General features: G+C 44.9%; 1 protein-coding gene across 1 annotated transcript in view; it reads right to left on the reverse strand.

Moving 5' to 3' along the window:
• Nucleotides 1–11,920, reverse strand: part of LOC128690101 (neural cell adhesion molecule 2-like) — a 31,530-nt gene extending 19,610 nt beyond the window's left edge. Inside the window, exon 1 of the mRNA XM_070090747.1 lies at nt 11,294–11,920. Within this exon, the coding sequence (XP_069946848.1) occupies nt 11,294–11,372 (79 nt within the window). The 5' untranslated portion in view covers nt 11,373–11,920. The remainder of the gene's footprint in view (nt 1–11,293) is intronic.
• Between the last annotated feature and the right edge of the window lie 344 nt (nt 11,921–12,264).

Genomic DNA, 12,264 nt, shown 5'->3' on the forward strand with positions numbered 1-12,264 from the left:
TTCTAGTGTCCATGGTACCTGGAGGTGCATGGTAATAGTTCTAGTGTCCATGGTACCTGGAGAAGCATTGTAATAGTTCTAGTGTCCATGGTACCTGGAGGAACATGGTAATAGTTATAGTGTGCATGGTACCTATAGGAGCATGGTAATAGTTCTAGTGTCCATGGTACCTGGAGGGGCATGGTAATAGTTCTAGTGTCCATTGTACCTGGAGGAGCATGTTAATAGCTCTAGTGTCCATGGTACCTGGAGGAGCATTGTAATAGTTATAGTGTCAATGGTACCTGGAGGAGCATGGTAATAGTTCTAGTGTCCATGGTACCTTGAGGAGCATGTTAATAGTTCTTGTGTCCATGGTACCTGGAGGAGCATGGTAATAGTTCTAGTGTCCATGGCACCTGGAGGAGCATGGTAATAGTTCTAGTGTCCATGGTACCTGGAGGAGCATTGTAATACCTCTAATGTCCATGGTACCTGGAGGAGCATTGCAATAGTTCTAGTGTCCATGGTACCTGGAGGGGCATGGTAATAGTTCTAGTGTCCATGGTACCTGGAGGAGCATTGTAATAGTTCTAGTGTCCATGGTACCTGGAGGGGCATGGTAATAGTTCTACTGTACATGGTACCTGGAGGGGCATGGTAATAGTTTTAGTGTCCGTGGTACCTGGAGGTGCATGGTAATAGTTCTTGTGTCCATAGTACCTGGAGGAGCATTGTAATAATTCTAGTGTCCATGGTACCTCGAGGAGCATTGTAATAGTTCTACTGTACATGGTACCTGGAGGAACATGGAAATAGTTATAGTGTGCATGGTACCTATAGGAGCATGGTAATAGTTCTAGTGTCCATGGTACCTGGAGGGGCATGGTAATAGTTCTAGTGTCCATTGTACCTGGAGGAGCATGTTAATAGCTCTAGTGTCCATGGTACCTGGAGGAGCATTGTAATAGTTCTAGTGTCAATGGTACCTGGAGGAGCATGGTAATAGTTCTAGTGTCCATGGTACCTTGAGGAGCATGTTAATAGTTCTAGTGTCCATGGTACCTGGAGGAGCATGGTAATAGTTCTAGTGTCCATGGCACCTGGAGGAGCATGGTAATAGTTCTAGTGTCCATGGTACCTGGAGGAGCATTGTAATACCTCTACTGTCCATGGTACCTGGAGGAGCATTGCAATAGTTCTAGTGTCCATGGTACCTGGAGGGGCATGGTAATAGTTCTAGTGTCCATGGTACCTGGAGGAGCATGGTAATAGTTCTAGTGTCCATGGAACCTGGAGGGGCATGGTAATAGTTCTACTGTACATGTTACCTGGAGGGGCATGGTAATAGTTTTAGTGTCCGTGGTACCTGGAGGTGCATGGTAATAGTTCTTGTGTCCATAGTACCTGGAGGAGCATTGTAATAATTCTAGTGTCCATGGTACCTCGAGGAGCATTGTAATAGTTCTAGTGTCCATGGTACCTGGAGGGGCATGGTAATAGTTCTAGTGTCCAAGGTACATGGAGGAACATGGTCGTAGTTCTAGTGTCCATGGTACATGGAGGGGCATGGTAATAGTTCTAGTGTCAGTGATACCTGGAGGAGCATGGTAATACCTCTTGTGTCCATGGTACCTGGAGGAGCATGGTAATAGTTCTAGTGTCCATGGTACCTGGAGGAGCATGGTAATAGATCTAGTGTCCATGGTACCTGGAGGAGCATGGTAATCGTTCTAGAGTCCATGGTACCTGGAGGAGCATTGTAATAGTTCTAGTGTCCATGGTACCTGGAGGGGCATGGTAATAGTTCTAGTGTCCATGGTACCTGGAGGAGCATGGTAATAGTTCTAGTGTCCATGGTACCTGGAAGGGCATGGTAATAGGTCTAGTGTCCAAGGTACCTGGAGGAGCATTGTAATAGTTCTACTGTCCATGGTACCTGGAGGAGCATTGTAATAGTTCTCGTGTCCATGGTACCTGGAGGGGCATGGTAATATCTCTACTGTCCATGGTACCTGGAGGAGCATGGTAATAGTTCTAGTGTCCATGGTACCTGAAGGAGCATTGTAATAATTCTACTGTCCATGGTACCTGGAGGAGCATTGTAATAGTTCTACTGTCCATGGTACCTGGAGGAGCATTGTAATAGTTCTAGTGTCCATGGTACCTGGAGGGGCATGGTAATGGTTTTAGTGTCCATGGTACCTGGAGGAGCATGGTAATAGTTCTAATGTCCATGGTACCTGGAGGAGCATTGTAATAGATGTAGTGTCCTTGGTATCTGGAGGGGCATAGTAATAGTTCTAGTGTCCATGGTACCTGGAGGGGCATGGTAATAGTTCTAGTGCCCATGGTACCTGGAGGAGCATTGTAACAGCTCTAGTGTCCATGGTACCTGGAGGGGCATGGTAATAGTTCTAGTGTCCATGATACCTGGAGGAGCATTGTAATATTTCTACTGTCCATGGTACCTGGAGGAGCACTGTAATAGCTTAATTGTCCATGGTACCTGGAGGAGCACTGTAATAGCTCTAGTGTCCGTGGTACCTGGAGGAGCACTGTAATAGCTCTAGTGTCCATGGTACCTGGAGGAGCATTGTAATAGTTCCAGTGTCCATGGTACCTGGAGGGGCATGGTAATAGTTCTAGTGTCCATGGTACCTGGAGGAGCATGGTAATAACTCTAGTGTCCATGGTACCTGGAGGAGCATGTTAATAGTTCTAGTGTCCATGGTACCTGGAGGAGCATGGTAATAGTTCTAGTGTCCATGGTACCTGGAGGAGCATGGTAATAGTTCTTGTGTCCATGGTACCTGGAGGAGTATAGTAATAGCTCTAGTGTCCATGGTACCTGGAGGAGCATTGTAATAGTTCTACTGTCCATGGTACCTGGAGGAGCATTGTAATAGTTCTAGTGTCCATGGTACCTGGAGGGGCATGGTAATAGTTCTAGTGTCCATTGTACCTGGAGGGGCATTGTAATAGTTCTAGTGTCCATGGTACCTGGAGGGGCATAATAATAGTTCTAGTGTCCATGGTACCTGGAGGGGCATGGTAATAGTTCTAATGTCCATGGTACCTGGAGGAGCATTGTAATAGTTCTAGTGTCCATGGTACCTGGAGGGGCATGGTAATAATTCTAGTGTCCATGGTTCCTGGAGGAGCATTGTAATAGTTCTAGTGTCCATGGTACCTGGAGGGGCATGGTAATAGTTCTAGTGTGCATGGTACCTGGAGGAGCATGGTAATAGTTCTAGTGTCCATGGTACCTGGAGGAGCATGGTAATAGTTCTTGTGTCCATGGTACCTGGAGGAGTATAGTAATAGCTCTAGTGTCCATGGTACCTGGAGGAGCATTGTAATAGTTCTACTGTCCATGGTACCTGGAGGAGCATTGTAATAGTTCTAGTGTCCATGGTACCTGGAGGGGCATGGTAATAGTTCTAGTGTCCATTGTACCTGGAGGGGCATTGTAATAGTTCTAGTGTCCATGGTACCTGGAGGGGCATGGTAATAGTTCTAGTGTCCATGGTACCTGGAGGGGCATGGTGATAGTTCTAATGTCCATGGTACCTGGAGGAGCATTGTAATAGTTCTAGTGTCCATGGTACCTGGAGGGGCATGGTAATAATTCTAGTGTCCATGGTTCCTGGAGGAGCATTGTAATAGTTCTAGTGTCCATGGTACCTGGAGGGGCATGGTAATAGTTCTAGTGTGCATGGTACCTGGAGGAGCATGGTAATAGTTCTAGTGTCCATGGTACCTGGAGGGGCATGGTAATAGTTCTAGTGTCCTTTGTACCTGGAGGAGCATGTTAATAGCTCTAGTGTCCATGGTACCTGGAGGAGCATTGTAATAGTTCTAGTGCCAATGGTACCTGGAGGAGCATGGTTATAGTTCTAGTGTCCATGGTACCTGGAGGAGCATGGTAATAGTTCTAGTGTCCATGGTACCTGGAGGAGCATGGTAATAGTTCTAGTGTCCATGGTACCTGGAGGAGCATTGTAATAGCTCTACTGTCCATGGTACCTGGAGGAGCATGTTAATAGCTCTAGTGTCCATGGTACCTGGAGGAGCATTGTAATAGTTCTAGTGCCAATGGTACCTGGAGGAGCATGGTTATGGTTCTAGTGTCCATGGTACCTGGAGGAGCATGGTAATAGTTCTAGTGTCCATGGTACCTGGAGGAGCATGGTAATAGTTCTAGTGTCCATGGTACCTGGAGGAGCATTGTAGTAGCTCTACTGTCCATGGTACCTGGAGGAGCATTGTAGTAGTTCTAGTGTCCATGGTACCTGGAGGGGCATGGTAATAATTCTAGTGTCCATGGTACCTGGAGGAGGATTGTAATAATTCTAGTGTCCATGGTACCTCGAGGAGCATTGTAATAGTTCTAGTGTCCATGGTACCTGGAGGGGCATGGTAATAGTTCTAGTGTCCATGGTACCTGGAGGAGCATGGTAATAGTTCTATTGTCCATGGTACCTGGAGGGGCATGGTAATAGTTCTAGTGTCCATGATACCTGGAGGAGCATGGTAATAGCTCTTGTGTCCATGGTACCTGGAGGAGCATGGTAATAGTTCTAGTGTCCATGGTACCTGGAGGTGCATGGTAATAGTTCTAGTGTCCATCGTACCTGGAGTTGCATGGTAATAGTTCTAGTGTCCATGGTACCTGTAGGAGCATGGTAATAGTTCTAGAGTCCATGGTACCTGGAGGAGCATTGTAATAGTTCTAGTGTCCATGGTACCTGGAGGGGCATGGTAATAGTTCTAGTGTCCATGGTACCTGGAGGAGCATGGTAATAGTTCTAGTGTCCATGGTACCTGGAAGGGCATGGTAATAGTTCTAGTGTCCATGGTACCTGGATGAGCATTGTAATAGTTCTACTGTCCATGGTACCTGGAGGAGCATTGTAATAGTTTAGTGTCCATGGTACCTGGAGGGGCATGGTAATAGTTCTACTGTCCATGGTACCTGGAGGAGCATGGTAATAGTTCTAGTGTCCATGGTACCTGGAAGGGCATGGTAATAGTTCTAGTGTCCATGGTACCTCGAGGAGCATTATAATAGTTCTACTGTCCATTGTACCTGGAGGAGCATTGTAATAGTTTAGTGTCCACGGCACCTGGAGGGGCATGGTAATAGTTCTACTGTCCATGGTACCTGGAGGAGCATGGTAATAGTTCTAATGTCCATGGTACCTGGAGGAGCATTGTAATAGTTCTAGTGTCCATGGTATCTGGAGGGGCATAGTAATAGTTCTAGTGTCCATGGTACCTGGAGGGGCATGGTAATAGTTCTAGTGTCCATGGTACCTGGAGGAGCATTGTAATAGTTCTAGTGTCCATGGTACCTGGAGGGGCATGGTAATAGTTCTAGTGTCCATGGTACCTGGAGGAGCATGGTAATAGTTCTAGTGTCCATGGTACCTGGAAGGGCATGGTAATAGTTCTAGTGTCCATCGTACCTGGAGGAGCATTGTAATAGTTCTACTGTCCATGTTACCTGGAGGAGCATTGTAATAGTTTAGTGTCCATGGTACCTGGAGGGGCATGGTAATAGTTCTACTGTCCATGGTACCTGGAGGAGCATGGTAATAGTTCTACTGTCCATGGTACCTGGAGGAGCATTGTAATAGTTCTACTGTCCATGGTACCTGGAGGAGCATTGTAATAGTTCTACTGTCCATTGTACCTGGAGGAGCATTGTAATAGTTTAGTGTCCATGGCACCTGGAGGGGCATGGTAATAGTTCTACTGTCCATGGTACCTGGAGGAGCATGGTAATAGTTCTAATGTCCATGGTACCTGGAGGAGCATTGTAATAGTTCTAGTGTCCATGGTATCTGGAGGGGCATAGTAATAGTTCTAGTGTCCATGGTACCTGGAGGGGCATGGTAATGGTTCTAGTGTCCATGGTACCTGGAGGAGCATTGTATTAGTTCTAGTGTCCATGGTACCTGGAGGGGCATGGTAATAGTTCTAGTGTCCATGGTACCTGGAGGGGCATAGTAATAGTTCTAGTGTCCATGGTACCTGGAAGGGCATGGTAATAGTTCTAGTGTCCATCGTACCTGGAGGAGCATTGTAATAGTTCTACTGTCCATGTTACCTGGAGGAGCATTGTAATAGTTTAGTGTCCATGGTACCTGGAGGGGCATGGTAATAGTTCTACTGTCCATGGTACCTGGAGGAGCATGGTAATAGTTCTAGTGTCCATGGTACCTGGAGGAGCATTGTAATAGTTCTACTGTCCATGGTACCTGGAGGAGCATTGTAATAGTTCTACTGTCCATTGTACCTGGAGGAGCATTGTAATAGTTTAGTGTCCATGGCACCTGGAGGGGCATGGTAATAGTTCTACTGTCCATGGTACCTGGAGGAGCATGGTAATAGTTCTAATGTCCATGGTACCTGGAGGAGCATTGTAATAGTTCTAGTGTCCATGGTATCTGGAGGGGCATAGTAATAGTTCTAGTGTCCATGGTACCTGGAGGGGCATGGTAATGGTTCTAGTGTCCATGGTACCTGGAGGAGCATTGTATTAGTTCTAGTGTCCATGGTACCTGGAGGGGCATGGTAATAGTTCTAGTGTCCATGGTACCTTGAGGAGCATGGTAAGAGTTCTAGTGTCCATGGTACCTAGAGGGGCATGGTAATAGTTCTAGTGTCCATGGTACCTGGAGGAGCATGGTAATAGTTCTAGTGTCCATGGTACCTGGGGGAGCATTGTAATAGTTCTAGTGTCCATGGTACCTGGAGGAGCATTGTAATAGTTCTACTGTCCATGGTTCCTGGAGGAGCATGGTAATAGTTCTAGTGTCCATGGTACCTGGAGGAGCATGGTAATAGTTCTAGTGTCCATGGTACCTGGAGGAGCATTGTATTAGTTCTAGTGTCCATGGTACCTGGAGGAGCATTGTAATAGTTCTACAGTCCATGGTACCTGGAGGAGCATGGTAATAGTTCTAGTGTCCATGGTACCTGAGGAGCATTGTAATAGTTCTAGTGTCCATCGTACCTAGAGGAGCATTGTAATAGTTCTAGTGTCCATGGTACCTGGAGGAGCATTGTAATAGTTCTAGTGTCCATTGTACCTGCAGGAGCATTGTAATAATTCTAGTTTCCATGGTACCTGGAGGAGCATTGTAATAGTTCTACTGTCTATGGTACCTGGAGGAGCACTGTAATAGTTCTAGTTTCCATGGTAAATGGAGGAGCATTGTAATAGTTCTAGTGTCCGTGGTACCTGGAGGAGCATTGTAATAGTTCTAGTGTCCATGATACCTGGAGGAGCATTGTAATAGTTCTACTGTCCATGGTACCTGGAGGAGCACTGTAATAGCTCAATTGTCCATGGTACCTGGAGGAGCATTGTAATAGTTCTACTGTCCATGTTACCTGGAGGAGCACTGTAATAGCTCTAGTGTCCATGGTACCTGGAGGAGCACTGTAATAGCTCTAGTGTCCATGGTACCTGGAGGAGCATTGTAATAGTTCTACTGTCCATGGTACCTGGAGGAGCACTGTAATAGGCCTGTTGTCCCATGCTACATTTAGCACTGTAATAGGCCTGTTGTCCCATGCTACATTTAGCACTGTAATAGGCCTGTTGTCCCATGCTACATTTAGCACTGTAATAGGCCTGTTGTCTCATGCTACATATAGCACTGTAATAGGCCTGTTGTCCCATGCTACATTTAGCACTGTAATAGGCCTGTTGTCCCATGCTACATTTAGCACTGTAATAGGCCTGTTGTCCCATGCTACATTTAGCACTGTAATAGGCATGTTGCCCCATGCTACATTTAGCACTATAATAGGCCTTTTTGTCCCATGCTACATTTAGCACTGTAATAGGCTTGCTGTCGCATGGTATATGGAGTAGCATTCTAAGGTGCCAGCGCCTGCTTTCCCATGTCACACGCGGGACTGTGTGGTTCCTATATTTTTTAATTGTAAAAAATGAAATCCTGCTTCTCATGCAATAAGTTCTTAGTGTAGTATATGATTACCATCAGGTTTTTCATGCTGGTAACTTGATAATGCATCGTCTGAGCAACTTCAAGATTAATGTTAATGTGTATTTTAGGATATCGGTCTCTGCTCTCTTTGCGAGATTCTAATTAGATTTGGTGTATGTCTTAATTTACTATTTTTATTGAAGAAATTTGAATGTTAGCTTCCATATGACTTGTGATTGCTTTTTCTATTTCGATTAAATTCTTCAACGCTAATATTTAACTGTATTATTAACTTACGCGGCACTCTGCACTATTCCAACAGCGTGCCTTGAGGCACAGGGGACTGGGGTTATGGAATACTGGGATACGTTCCTCGGATTGCGCAATGACCCGAATACATCTAGTGTTAATGAAGGAATGCATAGAAATTGGTTACCTGGGCTCAAGGTTTGGAAGTGAAAGTGGTTTAGGATATCACAGTGATAGATGTGTTATTTCCTGGATCATTGCTAGTGGCACAGTGCAGCCGGTGTTTTAAAGCAGTATATCTGAATATATTCATACATTTTGTGCTCTATCTTCGTCTCTCTTTGCTCTCTGTGTGTCAAGAAGACAAGCTTAGTGCTACTGCTGCTTAATTCTCTTATTACTCTTTTACAACCTTCTTATATTTCTTCTCTGTTTACTCAACGGGTTTAATGCTTGTTCTTTCTCTGTTATTAAGAGCCAGGTCTTTCTTATGCATTAACTACCGTCTATAAATGGGGGATTTTAACTTTAGACAAATTGATTGGAACAATTTGACAGGAAATCTTGAGTCTAGTGACTTTCTTGATACAGTTCAGGATTGCTTTTTAAAACAGTTTGTGACAGAACCAACTAGAGGAAACAATCTGCTTGACTTGGTTCTTGCCAACAAAGATTCACTGATTAATAATCTTGAGGCTAATGATAAGCTTGGGGAAAGTGATCACAAATCACTTAGTTTCAATATATTACGGAATTACCCAGTAAACTGCAATCGAGTCTGTGTCTCAGACTTTCGATTGGCTGATTTCCTGGGACTGAACAATTAAATAACAACAGCACAATGCTCTGAGCTCACTGCCTAAACTCACCCAACCTGATGCAGCACAATGCTCTGAGCTCACTGCCTAAACTCACCCACCCTGATGCAACACAATGCTCTGAGATCACTGCCTAAACTCACCCAACCTGATACAGCACAATGCTCTGACCTCACTGCCTCAACTCACACACCCTGATGCAACACAATGCTCTGAGCTCACTGCCTCAACCCACCCACTCTGATGCAGCACAATGCTCTGAGCTCTGAGATCACTGCCTAAACTCATGCCCATGCTCTGAGCTCACTGATACAGCACAATGCTCTGACCTGATGCAGCACACTGCCTCAACTCACACACCCTGATGCAACACAATGCTCTGAGCTCACTGCCTCAACCCACCCACTCTGATGCAGCACAATGCTCTGAGCTCACTGCTTCAACACACCCACTCTGATGCAGCACAATGCTCTGAGCTCACTGCCTCAACCCACCCACTGATGCAGCACAATGCTCTGAGCTCACTGCTTCAACCCACCCACTCTGATGCAGCACAATGCTCTGAGCTCACTGCCTCAACCCACCCACTCTGATGCAGCACAATGCTCTGAGTTCACTGCCTCAACCCACCCACTCTGATGCAGCACAATGCTCTGAGCTCACTGCTTCAACCCACCCACTCTGATGCAGCACAATGCTCTGAGCTCACTGCCTCAACCTCCTCACCCTGATAATGCTCATTTTACGAGCTGATAATTCCAATATCTCGTCCAATGCCGCATAGTAATAGCACGATAATTTTACGAGGTCAAGGCAGGAGCGAATTTAGAATCAGTGAACCTATCAACACCAGCCTCAGCCTCTCAATAAGGGTAATGATTTTGTATTTTATTTTTGTGTATTTTAATTTTTATATAAGTATCAAGCAATGTTATTGTTAGTGAGAATATACATTTTGTCATTCGTCTTCATGTATGAGAATAATAAAGAATCATCTTAGGGACATTCATTCACAGAGAGTAGCAATGTGTGATCTTAGTAGCATTCGAGTCAGCCAACCAAATGTTTTGGTTGGCTGACTCGAAGCAACTGGTTGGCGAAACGTTTCTTCAGTAAAAATTCCCAAATGTTGCACAAGTGTCTCATTCTTCAAAAAAATAAAGTAGCAATCATTTGTGAAGTTGATATCGTGGAGGATGAACTATAGCACTACAGTAATCAGTAAAGATTTACTTGGTAAACTATATAATGAAGTGTCATATATGCCTGTATAATGCCACCTCTCCCAGGTAATTTTGTATTATTTGCATACACCATTTTTGTAAATGCACTTTATTATAAGCGTAACCAGGATGATTCCATGTGTGGACAGTTAGTTTCACTCCTATATACTCAATGTTATAATCACTTCTCCCTAGAAATTACTTAATTTAAAAAAAAATCGTACAAGTTGCATTAGATAGTATGTAGCTTGTATCACACATGTATGGAATCTTGTGCTTAATACTAATATTAAATATATTCAGCCTGAATGTTTGCAAAGGTTCTTGCCACCCAGACTGACCAGTCGTGTGGTAGCCACTGTAGTGTGCGTTATGATGTCACAGCGTGAGCGTCCGTCATAATGCCGGTCACCTGTGTACTCACCGATATGTGTTTGTGGAGGTCGATACTTAGCCTCTGGTGGGTGTGTTAACCTCTCTCACTCCCAACAAAACTATGGGGCAAAATACTGAACATTTCTAGGCAAAGCAAATGAAGAAAAGTGGAAGAGGAGTGGAAAGGCGAGAGGAGTCAAGAAGGCGGGAATGGAAGCACCAGGAAAAAGGATTGGTGGAATCCGAAACGGACAGAAGAGAATAAATATTAAGAGAAAAGGGAGGCAAGGAGAGACCTAGAAAGGAAAAGAATTACAGATGAGAGGACAGAATACGAGGAAAAAAAAGGACTGAGAGGAAGTGATAGCGATAGTCACTTGGAATGCTAATGCGAGATTATTATATTTGCGATGCTCTAAATTCGTGTGGTAGGATGGAAATGGGAGTGTGGTAGGGTAGAATTGGTAGTGGTAGGGTAGTAGTGGTAGGATGGAAATGGTAGTGTGTGGGTGGAATTCGTAGTGGTAGTGGTAGGATGGAAATGCTAGTGTGTGGGTGGAATTCGTAGTGGTAGTGGTAGGACGGAAATGGTAGTGGTAGGGTTGTAGTGATAGGATGGCAGTGGAGGGTGGAAATAGTAGTGTGTAGGGAGGTTGTGGTAGTGGTAATGTAGGTTACTAACCTGGTAGTGCAGTAGTCTCCTTCGTGCAGCACGAGGCTAAGAAGACGTGCAGAACCGCCACACTTAACAACCTGGACATCTGGCCTAAGAAGTTCAAGTGGCTCTCTTGTGCTCAGTAAGTGGCTGTCTGGTTCCCATCAAGTGGGTGTGCCTGCCCAGTAAGTGGCTGTCTGTTGCCCGGTAAATTGCTGTATGGTAAGTGCCTGAGATCACCAGCTAGTAACTAAGTCACATCGATGTCACCAAGGACTTGATCACCTGAAAGTGTCTAAGAGGTGATCGGGATCACAAGTTACTACATGCAAACCTCTGGTCACCAAGTCAGCCTTACGAAGATCACCATGAGATTAGTTCCACTATCCTGTCGGGAAACATTGTCACTTGTCAACAACTCCTCACCACATAGCTCATGTAGACACAATACTAATATACAGCGTTCCAGATTCCAACAGCAATGCGTTTAGAATGCAAACTCTAATGTTCCACATGCCTGTCACAGGGACAGTTCTATCTGCCTTTTACAGAGACAATTCCATCTACCTGTCACAGGAGCGGTTCCATCTACCTGTCGCAGGGACAGTTCCATTTACCTGTCACAGAGATGGAGCTCCACCTTCCTAGTCTCAGTCATGCCCAGTTTATATTAAAGATTCATGCACTGAAAAAAAGAGGGCATGTCCTATGGTAAGGTTCTTTTTCATACACACCCTGAAACCCTTACCCTCTTCTGCTTAACTTTTCCTGCAGATGCACGTTCCCTCCATCTCCTCAGTTCAGATTCTACTCCTCGACCCATATTTATACAACTTGCTCATTTTTATGTGCCTCTCCAAGTCCTTTGCTGGTGGAGATAGAGGTAAATTTTAGTCTTCTCCTACCGCTCCTCAATCATATTCATCTTCACCTACTTCTGGCTCCACTTTCTTTCTTCCCTTTCCCTCGATCTTATCCCTCTTCATTGCTTTCCAAAC

This window comes from Cherax quadricarinatus, chromosome 32 (assembly GCF_038502225.1).
Source record: "Cherax quadricarinatus isolate ZL_2023a chromosome 32, ASM3850222v1, whole genome shotgun sequence".
In the NCBI taxonomy this organism is placed as follows: domain Eukaryota; kingdom Metazoa; phylum Arthropoda; class Malacostraca; order Decapoda; family Parastacidae; genus Cherax; species Cherax quadricarinatus.